Consider the following 21,829-nt stretch of genomic DNA (forward strand, 5'->3'; position numbering starts at 1 on the left):
TTATCTGGTCAAGGACAAAGGATCCTAAAAATGTGTTACAGGCGTCTAAATATGCTGATTCTATTAGTGAGATCAGAAATCCTTGATTCTCTGAGATAAAAATTGACAGAAAATGATGGGACAATGTCACGTTCCCGGGGGTTACAACAGTAGAGTCCAATAAGCCAGTCCTATGTCAGGAATTCAGGGAATGCAGAGCCAATATCCAAACACCAAAGCCAACTCACACAACGTAGTCCAGGGTCAGAGTCCAAAGCCAAGGGTTCGGGGAACAAGGTTCAAGGTTCTCAGGAGCGTGGATGCAAGCCAGAAGTTTGACTTGTTGCTTCCACTAATTTTCAGCCATCTGAGAGCTGTTTATATAGTAAAAACAGCCCTTGGACTGCTGGAAGCCTTTTCATCCTGTCAGAACTCAGGGCTAGTTGTTCGGATGTTTCTGGGGGCAGGCTTCAAGCGATCCTCTGACCCTTTTGTCATAAGTCTTCCCTGAAGCCTGGCCCTCAGCCTGTCTACTGGGGGAGGAGAATCTGGAGGCGATACGGGTGTTTGTATTTCTGATTGCTCAGCATTCTCCTCAACTACAGTTAACCCTTCAGGTTCCAGATCTTCGGCTGCACTCATGACAGACAACAGCAGGAGAACATCCCAATCCAGTGGAAATTATTTCAGTCAAGCACAAAGGGAAGCCATTTTAAAGTGAAACCCTCATCCCCAGAGCACAGTCCCCTGAAATCAAATAATCCTGAGGGAAAAGTTTAAAGAATCCTTTATTCTAAACCTTGAGTCAATAAGAAATTTTTTTCCTGTGGAGAAATGAGACATTTTTTGGCTCAGGGTGACAATCAAAAGGATGAGAATTTCAGTCAGACTAAAAAAGTATTTCTTCTTCAGTCGTTGGCTACTGAAGCTAGCAGCAGCACTGTTGCTAAGGAAACAGACTTGCCAGAGAGCCCAGAAATTCCTGAAGCCAGAGTGGTACAATATTTCCTAATCAAGTGCAATCAGGATTTATTAGATAACTCTGGAGAGACTGGTTGTTGTGGGTTTCCGGGCTGTTTGGGCATGTTCTTAAGGTTTTTCTTCCTAACGTTTCGCTAGTCTCTGTGGCCAGCATCTTCAGAGGACAGGAATCAGAACTCTGTCTGTGCTCTGCTGCAGTTTGTTGGATAGTTGAGCATTTATAGCTGTGGGATCAGCTTTTGCCCTTTTCAGGAGATTGAGTGATTAGGATGATAGGCATGTTTTTCTTGTGTGTGTATTGTTGTGATAAGGGGCAGAGGTGATCTGTCACTGTGATTGATGGGTGCCGTTAGCTGGTCTTTTGTGTGCAGTGATCACTGGTTCTTGTGGGTGGGTTCATTGATCTTTTGCAAGCTGTATTTTTCAGTGCTGGGAGCCAGGCTTTGTTGAGTTTTAGACTTTCTTTCTTTTTTTGTTGAAGCTCTGCTAGTGTTTGTGCATTTCAATGGCTTCCCTGTGCAGTCTAACATAATGATTGCTGGTTTTGTCCAGTACTTCAGTATTTTGAAATAGAATTTCATGTCCAGCTTGTTTTAGGGCATATTCAACTACTGCCGATTTTTCCGGTTGTTTTAGTCTGCAGTGTCTCTCATGTTCTTTGATTCTGGTGTGGATGCAATGTTTTGTGGTTCCAATATATACCTGGCCACAATAGTCGGGAGAGACAATTTTTATTGACAACATAAAGTATTTAGGTTTAATAGACACATGTTCTCAGATTACTATGTGTCACTCAGACATAATTTCTAAAGAGAATATATTGGAACAGAACATCACCTTCAAAGGCATTAGCTTGGACTCAGTGGTTCTGCCAATGGCTAAAGTAGCAGTGAAATACCATGGGTGGTTTGTAATATGAAAAGTAGCAGTGTCAGACCAAATCCCAGCTCCTAATCTGGTTGGTTTATATCTAGCCAAGTGTTTTAATAGTAGCCCACTCTCAGGGGAGGCAAACTGAAGCCTCTGATGGAAGCGCTAAAACTCTTATTGAAAGACTCACTTTAGGTGAACATCCTGAAATGAGAGAGACAGGTGATTTAGTGCCAATGAGAAATCTTAAATATTCCTTCTTTATTAAGGAGCGAAAGGAAGATATTACCTGAAATGATTGCTTTGGAAAAGCTATTGAGCCCATGATCCCAAAAATCAAATCCTTCACATCACCACCACTTTTGTAGCCACCACTTTTGTTTCCCTTTCTATTCCTCTTCCAAGCACTGGTAGGATGGATAAGAAAACTCTCTGGGCCCCAGAGGGTAAAGTCCTTAGGTTTATTTCCCAGAGTTCAAAGTCTGATGTGATCCCTTTGAAATTGCTCTTGGCTGCATGGTTTGTTCCCACAAACAATGAGAAGAAAGGGATATGTATCTGTGGGTTTTCTGAGCGATGTCAGTCTCTTACATCACTAATTTGTACTCCAGGGAGACAACATGCCAGGAGGGTCGATGGATCTTCCCAGCATACTTCAGTTTCCATCCCATACAATTATGGACTCTCCTATTACAACTGCTCTTCATCTTTTTGTAAGGTGTGGGTTCATTTCCTCTGCTTGGCTGAGCTTCAGTTCCTCTCATATACTCCTGCAAGGTCTCCTCTTTGACTTTGCATTCTGTCTGTGTGACAGTGTGATTGGGTTCCAGACTAGACCTTGCAACAAGGACTCATAAAGAAAATGGAGAATGACAATTACTTTCTGGGAATGGAGAAGTGCACCAGTAAAGCCATGGAAAAAGTTGAAGTAAGTGGAATGAGAAAAGAGAGTAAACAAGATAAGGTTGTGCATCATTGAAGGGTCCAGAGAACAGCATATCTACAAAAGGATGTCTGGACATATAGATAATATCTGTTTTGGGTTGGGAATTGCTGATCCTGGAGAAAAAAACAGGATCTGGAAAATGACTCATATACTAAGCGGACTTTTTGTCAACATGTTTACTTCCAACTATAGAAGTCAGGGATTTTTTCCATGGTGGGTGTACTCCAAAACAGCACTGCAACTAGACATCCATGCTTTCATGTCTATGGCTGATCACCGAGAGACAGCGAAGCACACACCTTCCACCAACTGAGGGACTTCAGGGTCAGTGTGAGTATTGGATGAATGTGTGTGTGTAAGAGGCCTCTTGATATCTGGTATACCATTACAGTATATGCATTGGAAATATAATAAATATTGCATGAATAGTGGAAAACTATAAATGACTGTTTAGTCTCTTCTTATGGGACAGATTCTTGGGAACTCAGATCTCTCTCTCCATTAGAGTAAAGGACCATACCCTAAATGTGGTAAAGTGCCAGACTCCTCATCAAGAACATGAAAGCAGTTTCGCATTTCCACCTGTGAAAACAGTCTTCTTCTTTTGCTCTTAACTGTGACTCTTTTCCATGGTGCTTCCTCCACTATGTTTGCTCTCTCCTCTGCATTGTCCTCCTCTGCCTTCCCTTGTTGCTCTTTCACCTTCAGTGCCTCCACTGATTGCTGCTGCTGCTCAAGAGTTCTGTCAATGTATACTTCATCTTCTCTTAGAGCCTCAAGTGGCTGCTTGCTGCTCCAGTTCTCTCACTTTTTCTTTTAGCAGTGTGATCAGTTTGCACTTGCTGCATATATATGCCATGTTATACTCAGGCACAAAGGCAAACATTGCACAAACTTTGCAGGTCATCACAACTGAAGTGTCCCTTCCCTTCATAATCTTTTTGTTTTGATCTGTTTGTCTATGAATATCTTTTCCTTTTATTTTGGGAAAGCTGAAAGTCCCAATGAACCCCAAGAGTTTCCCAGGACACTTGAATTACATAGGTGCTAAAAAGGGCTCAGATAAGATCACCGTGCAGTGTGCATTCTCTTGTAGTGGTTGTGCCAGCTACTTTGTAGAGTTATAGGTCAAAGCGAAAAACTTGCATCACTGTCTAGTTATCCTGTTTGAATTGCAGACAATTTTTCTTTTTCTTTCGCTTCTCAGCTTAACAATTTCCTGAAATGTTATTGTAGCATTCCCCTCAGTTATATTCTTAGAGTTCTGCATGTGAATGATTGGAAGGATGATTGCTGCATGGGCCTTGAATGGGTAGGCCTCATAATCAGAGCACTAGCTTGTGAAGTCAAAGCTATTTGCATTTCTCCATATCAATTTGTGGGTTTTTTTTTCTTTTTGAAATATAGAATCAGAAACAAAGATTATATCATGGACTTTGTATGGAACACATTGAAGTATCTCTCATATAGTACAGGGTGAGTTGGTCCCAAACAGTATGCCCAATATTCAGGCACAGAATGGGTTAGGGGCCTTCTGCACATATTTAGTTTGAATCTGTTGCATTTCAAGAAGTAGACTGCAGTTCATAAAAGCTTATGCCTTTGCGGGACCAGAAGGCTCCTTGATTTTCTGGAGCTGAAGGCACCCTGCCACATGTCTAAGCATTTTTCCATTCACAGTACTGATGTTTTGCACATTTTACTAGTGTGCTATGCAGAAATAAGTGAAATGTTCTGAAATAGCATTTCGTCCCTCGTGCAAGACCTCACAGAAGAATTCACACAACTTCCTGCACAAGTAGAACCATGACATGTGCTAAAGATAGCGTTGCGCAAATTGTTGTACAAAGGTTTTTGTGAAGCAGCAGGTTTTATTTCCTTGTTCCCTGGTTTTTGTGGTTTGAATTAGGGATGGGCAGAACCACAAACCAAAAAACTCAACAAACTGGGCTGGTTCATGGTAAGTTCGGGGATCCCATTTTGCCAAAACAAAATGAAACACCAAACGTGTTTCCTTTTGGCGTTCTATCTACTTCAGCAAAAGGGGATGCCCACCTGCCCCCTTCCACCTGCCTCTGCCTTCCTGCTCCTGCCACCTGCGCTGCCACCTCTTCCACCACCACCACCACCACCACCACCATGGGTGCCAACCTCAGAGGAAGCAGGCCTGGCTTCCTTGCCAGGAGCCGGCCACTGCCTCTAAGTGTGTGCCTTCAGTGACAGAAGAGGTGTCAGCAGTAGAGGCAGAGGCGGCAGGAGCTGGTAGCCCCCTCAGGCACAATCCAGGAAAAGGAAACAAATATTGGTGGGGTACAAACCACAAACCATCACAAACCACCATTTTTCCAATTCATGCCTACCTCCAGTTTGAATGTGTATTTTTTATTCCAACTTATGGATTTCTCTATATTTTTATGGCCGACACATCAATATATAAATCAGTAGTACTCTATAGCTTAAAGGCTGACCTTCTCTCTTAATCATAGCATTAGTATGTCAGTGTGTGTGTGTGTGTGTGTGTGTGTGTGTGTGTGTGTGTGTAAACATTTCATAATCAGCTGATAAGAACGATGTGGATTTCTCATTCTGTAATGAATCTTACCACATGGGTAGATGACTGGGTAAAAATCTAAGTGATAAGATTCAGTAGAAATCCAAATAATAATTAATTGATGACTAAATCTTTATTATGTTATGCTAATATACACATAAGTAGAAAAACAAGCTAATAAAAATTTTATAACATTGTACCAAGTGTTATTTTTGGTAATAGATGCTTTTTTATATAGCTCCATACCATTATGACTGCTTTTCGTTTTAACAATTTATAATATTTTACGTGTTTCTCAAGACTGTACTATGGGGGAAAGTGGTAAAGCTCACAAATAAAATCCGACTGATACGCTTCAATAGGCCAGCCTGCACCGAGAAGGCTATATATATAAAAGCCCATCACCGGAGGCAAAGAAGTGGAACACTTTCCTAAAATTGAAAAGTATGAGATTGCTGCTGGATTTACAGGGGTGGAGCCTATAACATCACATAAAAATACCATATCCAAGAGAATTTTTGTGAAACAGATGCAGTGACACAACTCTTGGGATCACAGTAGAAAATGCCAGAATTACATATTTTTAAAACTGAAATCAATTTATATTGCACAATCAGACCGTTTTTTCCCCCAATAAAATTTGTCATAAGATGCATACACAGAGGGTCGCACTTATAACATTAGTTCATGCTTTCCTCTTTAAACTCCTGAATGCTAATCTTTTCCCCTTGCTAATGTCCTGTGAAAATAACTGACTTATTGGGATGGAAACGGGGAGTAGAGAGTTAGAATATCCCCTATTATTGGTGTTGTGGCAGAGCTCTGTCCAGGTTCTGGTTTCAAAGTGAAAGGCAGCCACTTCCCCTTTTGCCAAAATCAGCTCCTGTTTGCCAAACAAGTCTCCCTAATTTAATCGTATCCCCCAGTACTTTCAGGAATAACAAGATCCTCACCAGTACTGACACCAACAAGTCTTATCTTATCCCAACACAGTCAATCAAAAAGATTTATCTGTCTTGCTGAACATTTATGGCAAAGATCCTAGTTCTTGCACAGACAGACATAAATTGAACAGCATAAATCTCAGCAGCAAGTTACTGTTTTATTTATTTATTTATTTATTTATTGTTTGTTTGTTTGTTTGTTTGTTTGTTTGTTTGTTTGTATCCAGCCTATCTAGTCAACTTAGGACCACTCTAGGCGGCTGTTGATGCTCTAATTCCATTTTGGACATTAGTTGTCTGATTTCATGCACAATGAGGAATACAAGTATTAACTACTTAATTAGCCACAATTCAGTGCTAAGATTTACACCATTTGACTTATGCTGGTGTATATAACTAATATGATTCTGGCCAATGCTTTAATTAAAAATGAAAAATAAGGTTTTTTGGTTGAAATTCTGTTGCTTAGCATAGTACATCACACTACAGTAGGGCAATTGAATCAGTGGGGATTTGGTAAATCATCTCCTCTCTAAGTTCCATTGATTCAAATGGGCTTACTCTAGTTTTGACTTACTTCAACATAGCAAGTTGCAACTAGAGTAGGCCCATCTGAATCAATGAAATCTATAGAGGTGTCAACCCAATGAATCACCACTGATTTACACTCTAGTATGATATACTAGATTGTGTGAACCACAACAAACTATGGCAAGATCTTAAAGAAATTGGAGAGCCTGACCACCTAATCTGTTGCCTGAGAAATCTATACGTGGGACAGGAAGCAACAGTTAGAACTGGATATGGAACAACGGATTGGTTCAAAATTGGGAAAGGAGTACAACAAGGCTTTAAAATGTCTGCCTGCTTATTTAACTTCTACAGTGGTGCCCCGCTAGATGCTTATCCCGACGAAATCACTTGACGATGTTTCCTATGGGTTTTTTTATTTAACGACGATTAGGTCCCTTCTTCATGAACTGTTTGTTAGCAAGACGACAATTTAAAACAGCTGATTGGCAGTTCACAAAATGGCTCCCCGCTGTTTTCCAGACTTATTTCCACAAGACAGGGATCGTAAAATGGCCGCCCTATAGAGGATCTTCACAAGCAGGTATTTCCCCCATTGAAATGGATTTACCGGTTTTCAATGCTTTCCAATGGGGTTTTTATTTTCGCATGACAATGATTTCGCTGTACAGCGATTTTAACGGAACACATTATCATTGTCATGCAGGGCACCACTGTATGCAGAATGCATCGTGCAAAAGACAGGACTGGATAAATCCCAAACTGGAATTAGATTGCCGTAAAAAATAACAACAACTTCAGATATGCAGATGATACCACTCCATGATCACTGCAGATGGTGACAGCAGCCACGAAATTAAAAGGTACCTGCTTCTTGGGAGGAAAGCAATGACAAACCTTGACAGCATATTAAAAAGCAGATACATCACCTTGCCAACAAAGGTCTGCATAGTCAAAGCTATGGTAGCGATGTATGGAAGTGAGAGCTGGACCATAAAGAAGGCTGGCTACCAAAGAATTTATGCTTTTGAATTGTGGTGCTGGAGGAGACTCTTGAGAGTCCCCTGGACTGCAAGGAGAATAAACTTATCCATTCTGAAGTAAATCAACCCTGAGTTCTCATTGGAAGGACAGATCCTGAAGCTGAGGCTCCAATACTTTGGCCATCTCATGAGAAGAGAAGACTCCCTGGAAAAAAAACCTGTTGTTGGGAAAGTGTGAGGGTAAGAGGAGAAGGGGACAACAGATGACGAGATGGTTGGACAGCATCATCAAAGCTACCAACATGAATTTGACCAAACTCTGGGAGGCAGTGAAAGACAGGAGGGCCTGGTGTGCTCTTGTCCATGGGGTGGCAAAGAGTCGGACACGATTTAACAACTAAACAACCATAAAATGATATACTAAACTGGACCATAAAGAGGGCTGACTTGCCAAAGAATTGATGCTTTTGAGTTGTGGTGCTGGAGGAGACTCTTGAGAGTACCATAGACTGGAAGAACAAACCTATCCATTCTGAAGGAAATCCACTGGAGTGTCCACTGGAAGGACAGATCCTGAAGCTGAGGCTTCAATACTTTGGCCATCTCATGAGAAGAAAAGACTCCCTGGAAAAGACCTGATGTTGGGAAAGAGTGAAGGCAAGAGGAGAAGGGGACGGCAGAGGATAAAATGGTTGGAAAGTGTCATTGAAGCTACCAAAATGAATTTGACCAAACTCCGGGTAGAAGACAGGAGGCCTGGCATGCTTTGGTCCATGGGGTCACAAAGAGTCAGACACGACTTAACAATTAAAGAACAGCAACATGATATCCTAAACTAAGCAATAACATTCCAGCCAATCTTTTAAAATTAATACTACCAACCATTTCAGTTGTCATTTACCATTGTGCCTCTGGAGAGAGCACATATGTCTGCACATTCTCCTCCTTCCTGTTAAGAAGAAAACATCCACAATCCTTCAGAAAGTAATTGTTTTAGAAGTAATGACTCCCATACTAAATTAGACTGCAGCTAAAACTCTCAGAAGCCCTGGCAAAGTTAGGCAAATGGTCAAGCCTTCTTCAGCTACAGGCCAAGTCTATAAGTCACTGCTGCATACAGAGCCATATTGGCCACTTACACACAGATTTCTAGAGAACACCACTTTAAAAGTCATTATGAAAAGTTGAATGGATGACACTTCCAAAAATCTAAGTTCCCTCTTCTGCAGGGCTATTTCAGGGCTATTGTGAGATTTGTGGTCTGTTTAGGGAAAATTCCAAATTAAAGAGGAGAATTTTAACCCAACAAGAAGAAACCCTGTGGCAAAACCAATGGCAAATATGCCATTACAGGTCAACAGTGAAGGGACATTGCAAATCTCACAGAACTAATAATTTAAGTAGGAAGATAATACTTAGAATTTGACGTGTTAAACCTTTTCATTTTTAAAGTTAACACAACTTTCCAGTTTCTAACAGTTAATAGTATTTACAGTGGTGCCTCACAAGACAAATGCCTTGCAGGACAAAAAACTCGCACGACAAATGCATTTGGCAGTGCGGGGTGGTGGTGTTTTTTTGATGACTCGCAAGACAAATGTTCCTGTGGCCGTGCTTCGCAAGACAAATGTTTTCCATTTTTTGTTCCTGCCTCATGTTTGCTGATTTTTAAAATATTTTTCTATGATGTTTTAAAAGTTAAAGTTTTTTGACTGACATTTTTAAAATTATCTGCACAATATGTATGGCTTTAAAGAGAACTTAAAACCTTTGTAAACCAAATTTGACTTTGCTCTAACTTTTTTTGCCTATAGGAACGCATTAATTAGATGTCAATGCATTCCTATGGGGAAATGCGTTTTGCAAGACACATTTTTCGCAAGACAACATTAACCGCGGAACGAATTAAATTCATCTTGCGAGGCACCACTGTAATTAATTTTCTGACCTAGCATTCCAGCTCTACACACCAAAGAAAGAGACAGATTTCGAATCCATTTGCCTTGGTAACAAGTTTTCTAAATCTCCCTGACACAAAAAGGCAGGATATACATTATTAAATAAAATGGAGTGAGATTTACAATCCTGATTTCATGTCTTCTTAAACTCTGGCAAATGGTATCATCCTTCCACAGCTTCAAGGCCATAGTGTTACCAATTTTGATAAACTTCATATAAAAATAATGAAACAGCAAGCAAGCAAACAAAATTCTCAGCCACCTATGGGGTGGGCAAATCTGTTTGTTTCAGTTGCTGCACCATGCAAATTCTGTGCACTTTGATAACCTCTGATCAAAAGTAAATAGGAGAAACTCCTGCTCACCCCTAATCAGGTCAAGGCTGCAACAAACAGAGGGAAGCAGCAAGGGCTCCTTTTTATTGCAGAAGAAAAACTGCTTCTGATATCATTACAGCTTTTCTTCCAGAAGAAACAGAAACATGGGATGTGGTCCAGGCAATAATCATTGGAATTGCTGCATAGGAAGAAACTGTTAACAGCATCTCATCTTTCACATATCATGGCCAAAATCTTTGTTCACCTTACAGCTACAGTACTATTTAAAAAACAACAACAACAACGAGGACATATTAAATACAACTGTGCAGCAAATCTGCTTTGGCTCTTAAGCAAGTATTCCTCTCCTTTCTAATCAGCCTTTTCATAATCCTAGCTCAACAACAGCCTATTCTCTCTGGTTCCATGATTTCTCCCCTACTCAGTTTGCCTCATTACTCATCCTATAAACCAGTTTCAAATGGCGTACACTCAGCAGGCCTTCTGACAAACGAACAGAATGTGCTGCTTGTTTTTTACAGTTGATTTTCTTCTATTTTTTTTTTCTGCCTACCAAATTAATAGATACCATGGTAATCTGAACTGAGATACGAAGCAACCAGTCTTTGAGTAATAACACTTCTTTCTTTCCATGCATCTATAATCATGGCAGCAGCTCTTAGATGTTTGGACTTCTGGAGGTTCTAAAATGCAGAGTATAATATAATAAATGCAGCGCTAGATTTTTGAAAAGTACTGTGAAATATAAACAGAGTTGTTGGCTTGGTGTTTGAGTTTTGAGCAGCTGGCTAGACACCATCACAATTCATGCACCACTGCCCCTCCAGCTGTGCGTTTAGATAGCACTGGACCCCTTTTCCATTTTTCTGGACATCTCTGCCTATGCAAGAGAGGCTCCTATATTAAATCATATAAGCACTAGCTTTTGATATAACCAGTGTCACTGAAATTAGTAGCAATCCTGGCATTTAAGAAGCATGGTAGAGCCAATACTTTGCACGTGGATGGCCACTGGCTTCTTCATTTTAAGGGTCAGGTAGCGGGTAATGAGAAAGGCATCTGAATGAGGCTAGAGCATAGAAGTAACTAGCTATAAAAACAATCTGTACAACAAATACACACTAACTTTAATATCTGGCTCCAGAAGATCAAGGAAGAAATTATTCATCAAGGGCAACAACATCAAAGGCATCCCACAACTCCCAGAAAACACTTTGTAACCCTCTTGGGCTCCCAGGTTGGGAAACGCTCCTCTAGTCTTACTGGATTACATGCTCTCTCTACATCACCAGTTCACTTGGACAGTATAGCTGGGAATGATGAGGGAGTTTTAATCCAATACATCTGGCAAGTACCAGCAGGTGCAAACTACATCACTGTTACCTAGTTATACAAGGTAAGCTCTTACATTAGTGTGAAATTGTGATACAACAGCTGGTTTGAGACTGAGTGGCTGAAACCTGAACAGAAACATATCAAAACCAGAAACCTGAAAATTATCATTGTTGCTTCTCCTCTCTTTTAAAAATGTAGATTATAGATTAGTCTGTTTAGAGCATATGCTTTGCAAGCAAAAGGTTTCGAGTCAGATTCCTAATATCTCCAGCTAGGACAAAAAATAATTCCTGTCTTTAACCCTGAAGAGCCATGGCTAACTGTTAGTCCCTAACAAGATACCTTTAAATGAATTGAACTATAAGTCCCATCAGTCTTAGCCTGCTTAACCATTGGTCAGATTTTATAGGAGTTGTAGTCCAAAAATAACTAAAAGACATCATATTAGGTATTGTTTTCTACTGATTGAGTTTAAACACCATGCTTTACTGAGTAATATTCAGCAAGATTGGCCTGGAAAGATCCTTAAGAATTTATGTTGTTGCTGCTGCTGCTGTTTTAAAAGAGGATTTCATTCTGATAGCCATCAGGATGTAATTTTTAAGAACTGGTCCCTGATTTTAATTGCTTTTCATCTACTTATTATGTAAAGGCAATAATATTATAGTTGGGCCTTTGCACAACCATGCATAGTTGGATGATGGTGATAATGACAAGAACTATAATGCAGTTGGGGCGGAACAGGGAGGGAGGGTCCTATGCAGGCATCTTAATAATGTGCACAGTATTGTTTGTATTATTTTCAGCTGAAGGTGAGTGGATTGCCCAGGGAGAACAGAAGATAAATTTCCAAAGAGAAACAAATATAGCAGTTACAGTTCATCAGATCTAGGCTGACTATCCTCAGATTGTGTTATAATTCTGAAATAAACTGACCGAACAAAGAACTTGAGGAAATGTTCAGAATGCCTCAAAACTTGTGAGCAATAATGATCAAAAAAGAAATCACCCAATGCCGGCAGGCTGTTTTGCTGAGCTGCATGCCTACCCTTAGCTGATTAATAAGTCTTTGTGTTCACAGTGGTTTAATTCTACAGAGGGATAGAACTACTACTTTATATTATTTGCCATCCAACTGTTCATTACAGTTCCGGTTCTGAGACTTTATCTGGACAAAATAGCTCAAAACATGACAAAACAAATCCTGGTGAGCATGTCTTACTCTTCAAAGAGAAATATATATTGGAATGTTCCTCCATTACTACTCCTGATGAGGATGAGGATGATATTAGAAATGCCCAGGAGTGCATCTCTGATATTCCATGACCAGTCAATATAGCATTCTCTAGGACATTACTGATAGGAGTGGACAGTCCAAACAAAATGTTCTCACATTTCAGTCACAACCATGGTTGGCAGAGGGGTAGAAGCCAGTATGTGTTCATTCTCTGTCAAACTTGTCTCTTCACAAAATTAGTGTCTTTTTCCTTTGTAGAGTTAAGCACACACGCACATATAGGGAAAGCACAAAATGGTAGACTGATCAAAACAGCCCATCCAGTGGTACCATGTTTTAATGTGGAATATGAAAAAATTACACTTGGAAATATCCAACATCTCTTGGAGACCAAGGAAAAATCACATTCATGGGAATTAATCAGAAATGAATACTTTCACTTGCCTTGGTTTTAGAATATCTCTGCAACTGAATTAAACAATGGTTGTCCAAAAACCACACAGCAAACCCTGTTTTTATGAAATGCTAAAGGTCTCACTCTCACCTCTGCTGCAGGCACTCCCTCTGGTGGTCGACAGTGTAGTACTATCATTCCTTCAATAGGAACTTCCTTTCCTTGGGGGTCTTGCTCAAAGTTTTTGCGCAAATCTGTGGTGAAGGAGAACACACAGGAGTTAATGCGACTGTGGATTGCAAACCAGATGCAATATTGTAACTATTACAGCATACTGAGTCTCTGTTGTACCTAAATAACAGTGCTCCTCCTGCTGAAAATAAAAAACAATGTTTGTTTATTTTCAGTATTTAATCTCTTAAAACAAACTGATCTAGCAAGGATTTCATCATGGCAATTGGGCATGTGGCCCTCAGATGTCATCAGTACAGTTCTCTACATTCTTCACCTATGGCTATGACAGTTAGAACTGTTAAAACTGGATATGGAACAACTGATTGGTTCAAAATTGGGAAAGGAGTATGACAAGGCTGTATATCATCTCCTTGTTTATTTAATTTATATGCAGAATACATCATGCAAAAGGCTGGACTGAAGGAATCCCAAGCTGGAATTAAGAGGGCTGGGAGAAATATCAACAACCTCAGATATGCAGATGATATCACTCTGATGGCAGAAAGTGAGGAGGAATTAAAGAACCTCTTAATGAGAGTGAAAGAGGAGAGGGCAAAAAATGGTCTCAAGCTCAACATACAAAAACTAAGATCTCGGCCACTGGTCCCATCACCTCCTGGCAAATAGAAGGGGAAGAGATGGAGGCAGTGACAGATTTTACTTTCTTGGGCTCCATGATAACTGCAGATGGTGACAAGAGCCACGAAATTAAAAGGCACTTGCTTCTTGGGAGGAAAGCAATGACAAACCTAGATAGCATCTTAAAAAGCAGAGACATCAGCTTGCCAACAAAAGTCCGCATAGTTAAAGCTATGATTTTTCCAGTAGCTATGTATGGAAGTGAGAGTTGGACTATAAAGAAGGCTGAATGCTGAAGAATTGATGCTTTTGAATTGTGGTGCTGGAGGAGGCTCTTGAGAGTCCCCTGGACTGCAAGGAAAATGAACCTATCAATTCTGAAGGAAATCAACCCTGAGTGCTCACTGGAAGGACAGATCCTGAAGCTGAGGCTCCAATACTTTGGCCATCTCATGAGAAGACTCCATGGAAAAGACCCTGATGTTGGGAAAGTGTGAAGGCAAGACGAGAAGGGGACAACAGAGGACATCGAGACAGTGTCATCAAAACTTCCAGCATGAATTTGACCAAACCCCAGGAGGCAGTGGAAGACAGGAGGGCCTGGCGTGCTTTGGTCTATGGGGTCACGAAGAGTCGAACATGACTTAACGACTAAACAACAACAATGACAACTATTGCTTGCCCTTGCTGTTTCCTAATAAAAGAGACAAAAACTATGCAACTGACATGGGTTTAATTATTCAGGTGTGTCACAGAGTGTGGGAAATTTTATTTAAGTTTGGAGACAAGGTCCCATCTATGAGCCAGATGATGATCAGGGGTTGTAGGTGAGATAATAGCAGGAATCTCCTATCTGCTACTCTCCCAATTGGGAAAGAACCTGTAGATATCCAGTACAGCCACTGTACTATACGTCTCTGTGTGGATCACACACACAGAAACACATGTGAGCAAGTATTCTCATACTGTAATACAACACTTAGTTATTAGGAAGCTAGTGTAATCAGATTTTAAGGGTTAATCATGAATAACCATGTTAAAGATTATACTTCACATCTTCCATGTCTGCAAACTGATTAAACATTTCCTCCACTGAAGAGAAGCTGAAACTGTCAGAATATGCTTTTTTAATATTGAATTTGAATGCCTTTCCGGGATAATTTACCTCCCCTATCCTCCCACTCACTTACATGTGTTTGTCTTTCTCACTCTAGCTCTAAATCTTTTTTTTTAAATTAATGAAAAGCTGCTTCAGGCTTAACAGCAGGGAGAAATTCTTAACAGAAATTAATCTAATTTTACTTCAACTGAATAAATGAAAGTTGGAGGAGGGATAGAACTAAATGATAAAGAACCTGCTTTGCATGCAACAGAGTTTTATGGCAGGTGCTCTGTGAAGCAGTGAAAGATGTTTGTTTGTCACAGCCTGTGATTTTCCTCACTTACATTTACTGTGCTTTGTTTTGTGACTGGTCACTCGAATGTAATATGGGCTTAAACTGAAGGCCTGGTTGCCAAGCATGTGTCTCTGAAGAAATTTCATTGAGGAAGGGAAAATGAGGGGGGAAATAGAGGTTCATTGGTGGAAATATATATTCCACATAGCATCTAGTTTAACCCATAGGCTCCAACCTCTATGCACCTGATTCTCCCAAATGTGCCTCTGCAATATTCTTATTTAACTGCTAACATTCTTGCAAGCGACAGCATTAGGAAGGCAAAGGCTGAAAATGAGATGACGTTAGCAATAGATGCTGAAAGCAACCAAAAAACATTTTCAAGTGTGTATAGTGAAAGACAGAGAAAAGAAATAGTGGGTCATCTATTCAGGGGCACGAGAAAAAGGTAACAGATGACAAAGAAAAAGCAGAAAAGCTCGGTTACTTTAGCTCAGTCCCCCCCCCAAAAAATGACAGTCTGTGACCCTTCAGGTAAATGTGAAGCACAAAGGAAGGGGGGCAGGATTACAGTTTGAGATTGATAAACAAATAAGGAATACCTTTAGTACCTTGAATGAGTTCAACTCTACAGGGCCTGATGACCTCATCCAAGAGCAGTGGTCAGGGAACAGGGGTAAATTATCCCAAATGGGGTAAAAATGAAAATCCTAGGGGTAATGAGGATGGTTGTGGCAGACATTTTACCCCCAGGCATTTTATTTCTGACAATGCTGTGTGTAGGCGGGTGTTCCGTCGCGGGGAGAGCAAGCCCTGGCGAGGAACTGCACAGGGCACCCACCTGCCCTCCTTGCCTCTGACGTGGGGGGGGGAGGGCGGCGTACCAGGCCAGCTGGACTCTTTGCCCAGCAGAGTCCTAGCCAGGGTTCTCCTTCCTGCCTGCGCCCACTCACCCGGTGTGCTGGCGAGAAGGCCCGCTTCCCACCCCACCTCACCTGAGCTCCTGGACAGTGGACCTGCCAGCCTTGCGGCACCCGCCTCCCCTCGCCAAGGATGCGCTTTCTCAGCGCCGTGGTGCTCCAGACTGGCTGCCCGGGCAGTGGCCACAGGTCCCAGGTGAGCACAGAGGCGGGGGGGGTCAGCTGCAGACGGCGAGAGCCAAGGGGGGTAATGTCAACGTATATAATTTTTTTGGGGAGGGGTAAAATGTAAAAAAATTCCCTGACCCCTCTCCAAGAGTATTGAAAGATCTGAAACACTGTATATTATTTTCTTAAAATCATGGAGGATGGGTGAAATGCTAAATTATTCGAGAAGGGTTAATGTTGTTATTTTCTGCAAAAAGCGCAAAAAAGAGGAACCTGGGAACTACAGAATAGTCAGCCTGGAATCAATCCCAGAGAAAATTTTTGAGCAGATTATAAAGCAGTCACCCTGTGAGCACCTTGGGAACAATGCAGTAATAACCAGATGCCAACATGTATTTGTCAAGAATAAATTCTATCAGACTAATCCTATCTCATTTTTTATTGGGCAACTTCCCTGCAAGACATAGGGAATGCTATAGATGTAATACATCTTGACTTCAGCAATGCCTTTGACAAGGTGCCCCATTATATTCTGGTTAGCAAAATAACTAGGTCTAGGCTAGATGGAACAAGTGGATGCAATTAATTATTCCTTTCTGTATATGTTACAGATCATGGACACTGGCTAGGTGTTATCTTGAAACCAACTATGCACTGCTATATTTTGCTTGCATTGAGGATATTTGATCTGTCTCATATGGGGTGTATACCCCCATCTATCTGAGGACTGCTGTATGCTGTACATTTTTATGCCAATAAAAGTTACGTTATCATAGAACAAGTGTTAGGTAAATCCACAGTCAGTTACTCAATGACAATGCCTTTTGGAGGTCATTAATTCATAGGGTTCTCATGAGTGGAAGGCAACTTGGCAGGATATAACAAGAAGGGCCCTGTTTCTTCATTCTGCCAACCTATTTCTCCTTGATTGCAGAACCACTGCATGATTCAAACCAGTTTACCCAGTTCCTAGGTATATATGTTCCTATACATATGTTTAGCATATGTATACATGAATCCCCTATACTTCTCTAGCAACCTTAACTATAAACTGATTCAAACTCTTTTTCAAAAGGAGGCAGGTGGCCAATTTGATCCCAACTTCAGAAAGGCAGAACATTTCTTAACAGTGTTAGAGACCCTTCCCTATCCCGCATGCCTTCTCTTTTATCCTCCCTGGTATGCAGAAAACAGATTTTTTTTAAAAATGAAGGTATTTGGCATTAAAGCAAATTGTATTTGAGAAAGCAAATGTATCCTTAAAATGGAAATAACCAAAGTAGGTATTTTTATTAAGACTATGGAAGTTGTTTTTTATCAAGGCTGTGAAAGGGCACCATCAAGATCTTATATGTCACAGAAGCTTCCATGGCATAAGGAGAAGAATTCAGGGATTCTAGCAGCACGTGTTGGTATGGCTTGAAAACTAAGGACATCTAGATTTATTGACCTGCTTCAGTAAATATCTTGCTCACTTTTCACACTTTCATGTTAGGATGGAAAGTGTATAGTACAGGGAAAAAGTCAATAAAAATTCAATTCTGAATAATAGCCCATTGCAGCCCTGAAAAACTGGAGAATTATCAGCTCATTCAGTGTAATCGCACTTAATGCGGTGAAATAAAAATAATTTACACATTCCGAGCAAAGCAGCCAATGAAAAGTCATAGTCATTTATAAAAATTGTGAGGCTGATGTGCTGCCTTATTAGTTTACCCAACTGCTCAAGTCAAAGTGGCTCACTCAAGCAGGCATCTTTAGGTGGGAAAAAAGATGAGAAAAATGTGGTTGAAAAACAGTATCTGACACAAATAGTAATATGCAGAGAGTGGCTTATTGTAAGGGTGCATAAACATACTGTATCTGAGCTCACCCTGAAGGAGGCTTGGGATTTTTATGTAGATGCATCAAGAAAGTGTATGCAAAATGTTCTTCAACACTCAAATGATTTCGTATTAAAAGAAGATTTTATTTCAACAGAGCCATTTCCTTAGTGTGGATGTTATACTGAATCAGAGTTCATTTGAGAACTATGTGCTTATGCATGCTGCTAGATCACAAGTACAAAAACTGAGACACATCACAGTCCATGGTGTGTGTGTGTGTAGTGGGACCACAGTCTTGCCTCTCCCCAATAAGACACAGTCAGGTTTGTTGTTGGCTTATGACTAGAGATGGGCAGAAAATTATGAACCAAAAAAATCTGACAAACTGGGCTGGTTTGTGGTTCTTTTCATGACCAATTTCAGGGATCCCATTTTGTTGAAGCAAAAATGAAACACTGATTTTTTTTCCCCCCTGGGCGTTTTGTTTGCTCCAGCAAACTGGGATCACCCGTCCACCTCCTTCCAACTGACCCGCCATCACATCATAAAAATCATAGAAGAGTGAGGTTGGAAGGGGCCTACAAGGCCATCAAGTCCAACCCTCTGCTCAATGAAAGAGTACAAATCAAAGGATATCTGCCAAGCGGTTGTCTACGTTTCTCTTGAATGCCTTGGCCTACCTTCTGCTGCAGTCCAGGGTGCCCTGATCCCCAGGTGCCATCTTCAAAGGAGTAGCTCTGACAGGGAAGCTGGGCTGCTGCCTCTGAGTGTGCATCCGTCACCTAGAGTGATCGGCTGGGTGGCAGGCACAGGATCAGAGGCAGTGGCCCAGTTTTCCTGCCAGAAGCCAGATGTCTACCTTTGCGCATGTGCCTGCCACCCAGCTCATTGTCCGAGAAGCCCCAGCACTGGGCTTTCCTGGCAACCAGCTGGTCTACGAGTGCATACACAGAAGGCATGACTTTGCTCCTCCAGCTGGCTTCTCCACCACTGTGATCGCCTCCTGAACCACCTGGAGAAGCTGAACTTCCAGTGGCAATGATGGTGGTGGAAGGTAGGGCAGGCAGTGGCGGGGTGGTCATGGTTAAGAGATGAGCCTGAACCTCCGTGAACCATTAACCAGTTCATTTTCTGGGTGCTTCATGTCAGTTTGTGATTAGCCACGAATCTCCAGTTTTCTGGTTCATGCTCATCTCTATTTTTGATTCTGTCTTATCATGCTGTGCATTTACCTTAGCAATGGGCAAATACCTGCCTGTTTGTTTCACATTTTGTAGTTAAATTTACCTACTAAACCAAGATTTCACTTTTTGTACTTGGAAAATTAAGAAAATTTTGTTCTGAAATTGAAAGAGGGAAGGGAGTTTTCACCCCAAGCCAGAGATTTCCCATGAGTAGATTTTCAAAGCAAAATATTTGTAAACAGAAGGAAAACTGACATCTATGGCATAGCATTACTGTTCCCAGAAATAGTAATTCTGGTCTGAGGAAGTGAAATTGTCCACAAAAGTTCACTTTAAAATGTTGCACTTAGTCTTTAAGGTGCCACAACTTTTTTGTGTTCTTAAGTGTCTTCTTCTCTTCTTTGCTTTCCCCCTCCCTCTGTTTCTTTCTCAAAAAGTGTGACACTTTGACCCATTCTGATCCAGGTTTTACTATATTATTTTCTCTGGAAAACATTCAGTTCGCATGATCCATCTCCACACTTTTCAACGCAATGCAGATCAATGGAAGGGAAGAGGACTTCCTTTAGTAGGTGTTTCTCCCACCTCTCATCGTTTCTAATGTCTCAATCTGCTGCCCTGAAATTCTTTTTCAGTTTATTTATGCCAATGGATAATTGCCCACCTTTTTCCCCCTCCAGCTTTGTTGCTGTGAACCTGTTTGTACACTGTTGTACATTAAACAACACCTCTATAAGCCCACTACTTATGCACCTTTTTATAAAAATATCTAATTTCAAAACAACAATGAAATTAAAGAAATTATTTAGGGCTCACTGTTATACACTAACATATATGGTTTTAAGAACTCTTTTTAAGATGTGATGTGAATGTGTGCTAATATGCAAAAATGGCAAGATTTTATAAAGTCAATCACCAAAAATAGATTGTCCTTTTTGAGGGCTGTGAAAAGGTTCAAGAAATGTGGGCCTTTAGATGGTTGTTGTTATTGCTACCATCAGCTAAGCGATCTCTCCACACTCATTTTGGGCTCAGTTATTGAAAACACTGTAAATGCCCACAGCTTCCATAAATATCTTAGATAAGCAACAGCCAAATAGGGAAGAGAAAAGTAAGTGATATTTCTCCTCTTAACAGTACCTTCTGTATTTTGGCCTTACAAGAGCTCTAGTCCTCTGTTCTGGTTTCCTGAATACAGGTAGGCAAACAGAAGATAGAACAGAGACTTCAACCTCATCTCCAAAAATGTGGTTTGTGCATAATGATGATGTGCATGATCTGAAATGGTAATCAAACCTATTTGTGTAAATATGCTCTAAAAACACAGGAAGTTCAGAAACTCAATGAAGGACCAACAATTACATTACGAGGTTCGCTGAGAGATGTAAGGTCCAAATCACACGTTTCTAGTAAAGAACTGGATATATGGTGGAATCAAAACTCACTACTGTACGGTCAGTCTGATGCTATTATTTCAACCAGTCCAGAAGGAAACAAGTTATCAACAGGAAGGAATGAGTTTGGCCCCATTTATGCTGGACCCATCATTTTCTCAGGAGGCAGAGAAGGTAGCACAGCCGTCGATATTGAAACAAAGGAATCTCTTGCGTCAAGTCAGGACAGAAATATGGCAAAGACACAACAGAATGGCAACCATCACCTTTGAGGAAAATGAGAACATTCCAGATATCTGCTTGAAGAAAAATGTGTAGGAGACTGTTAAGTGGCTCATCTCCAGTGTGTGACCTGAACCTGAGACCTTGAGACAGATATGCCATCACAGGCAGCTCATGAAGTATCACAAGCTATTTCTGCATGCCACACCATACTGCAAAGTACTTTGTACACAGAGATGCATCATATTGAAACTGAAATTTATTATTATGGAGAAAGTACCACCATTTTCTGTCTAATGTTGAATAAAACATATTGACATTATCCAAGATCAGTTCTGGATGTGCAGCTCCAGAAAGGCCTGTCATACCATTATTCCTCCCTCTTGAGAAATGTAGCAGACACATTATTTAAAATGTTGTTTGCGCCATCTGCAAACTTTTATCACTAGTTACATTTCAGTAGGTTTTCAATTTCCATCTTTTTAAAGTTGGCAGGGGGGCATGGCCTTACTTTGACACATGCAGATGTTACTCTGAGCAAATTCAAACTGCTAAATACATTACAAAGCAAGCTGAAGAGATTTACTTTGAAAGTAAAGATGGTGCCTACCAAGCTGAGTTTCCAATGTGCCATGTTGTGGGAACTGCTTTTTAATTGGTGCAGTTTCTTTCATCACAGTGTAGCAACACCAGAAGCTGAAGTGCTTCGTGACACATAGCTATTAGCAAACTTTAAGGTGCACAATCTGTGAATTTCAGTAAGTGACAAGAGGCAGGGTATATTAAAGATGAGATGTCTGTAAGAAATGAAATGTGGCAACCTTAACTCATCCCCACAAGCATAAAGAGTCAAGCCTG

The 21,829-nt window shown here is 40.7% G+C and overlaps 1 protein-coding gene across 2 annotated transcripts in view; it reads right to left on the reverse strand.

The window, feature by feature from the left end:
• UNC5D (unc-5 netrin receptor D) overlaps positions 1-21,829 on the reverse strand; it is a 644,095-nt gene that overhangs the window by 266,150 nt on the left and 356,116 nt on the right. For both annotated transcript variants that reach the window (XM_078379744.1, XM_078379743.1), the window contains exon 4: positions 13,198-13,301. In XM_078379744.1, the coding sequence (XP_078235870.1) occupies positions 13,198-13,301 (104 nt within the window). The remainder of the gene's footprint in view (positions 1-13,197; positions 13,302-21,829) is intronic.

The sequence above is a fragment of the Pogona vitticeps genome, chromosome 8 (genome assembly GCF_051106095.1).
Source record: "Pogona vitticeps strain Pit_001003342236 chromosome 8, PviZW2.1, whole genome shotgun sequence".
Taxonomy (NCBI): domain Eukaryota; kingdom Metazoa; phylum Chordata; class Lepidosauria; order Squamata; family Agamidae; genus Pogona; species Pogona vitticeps.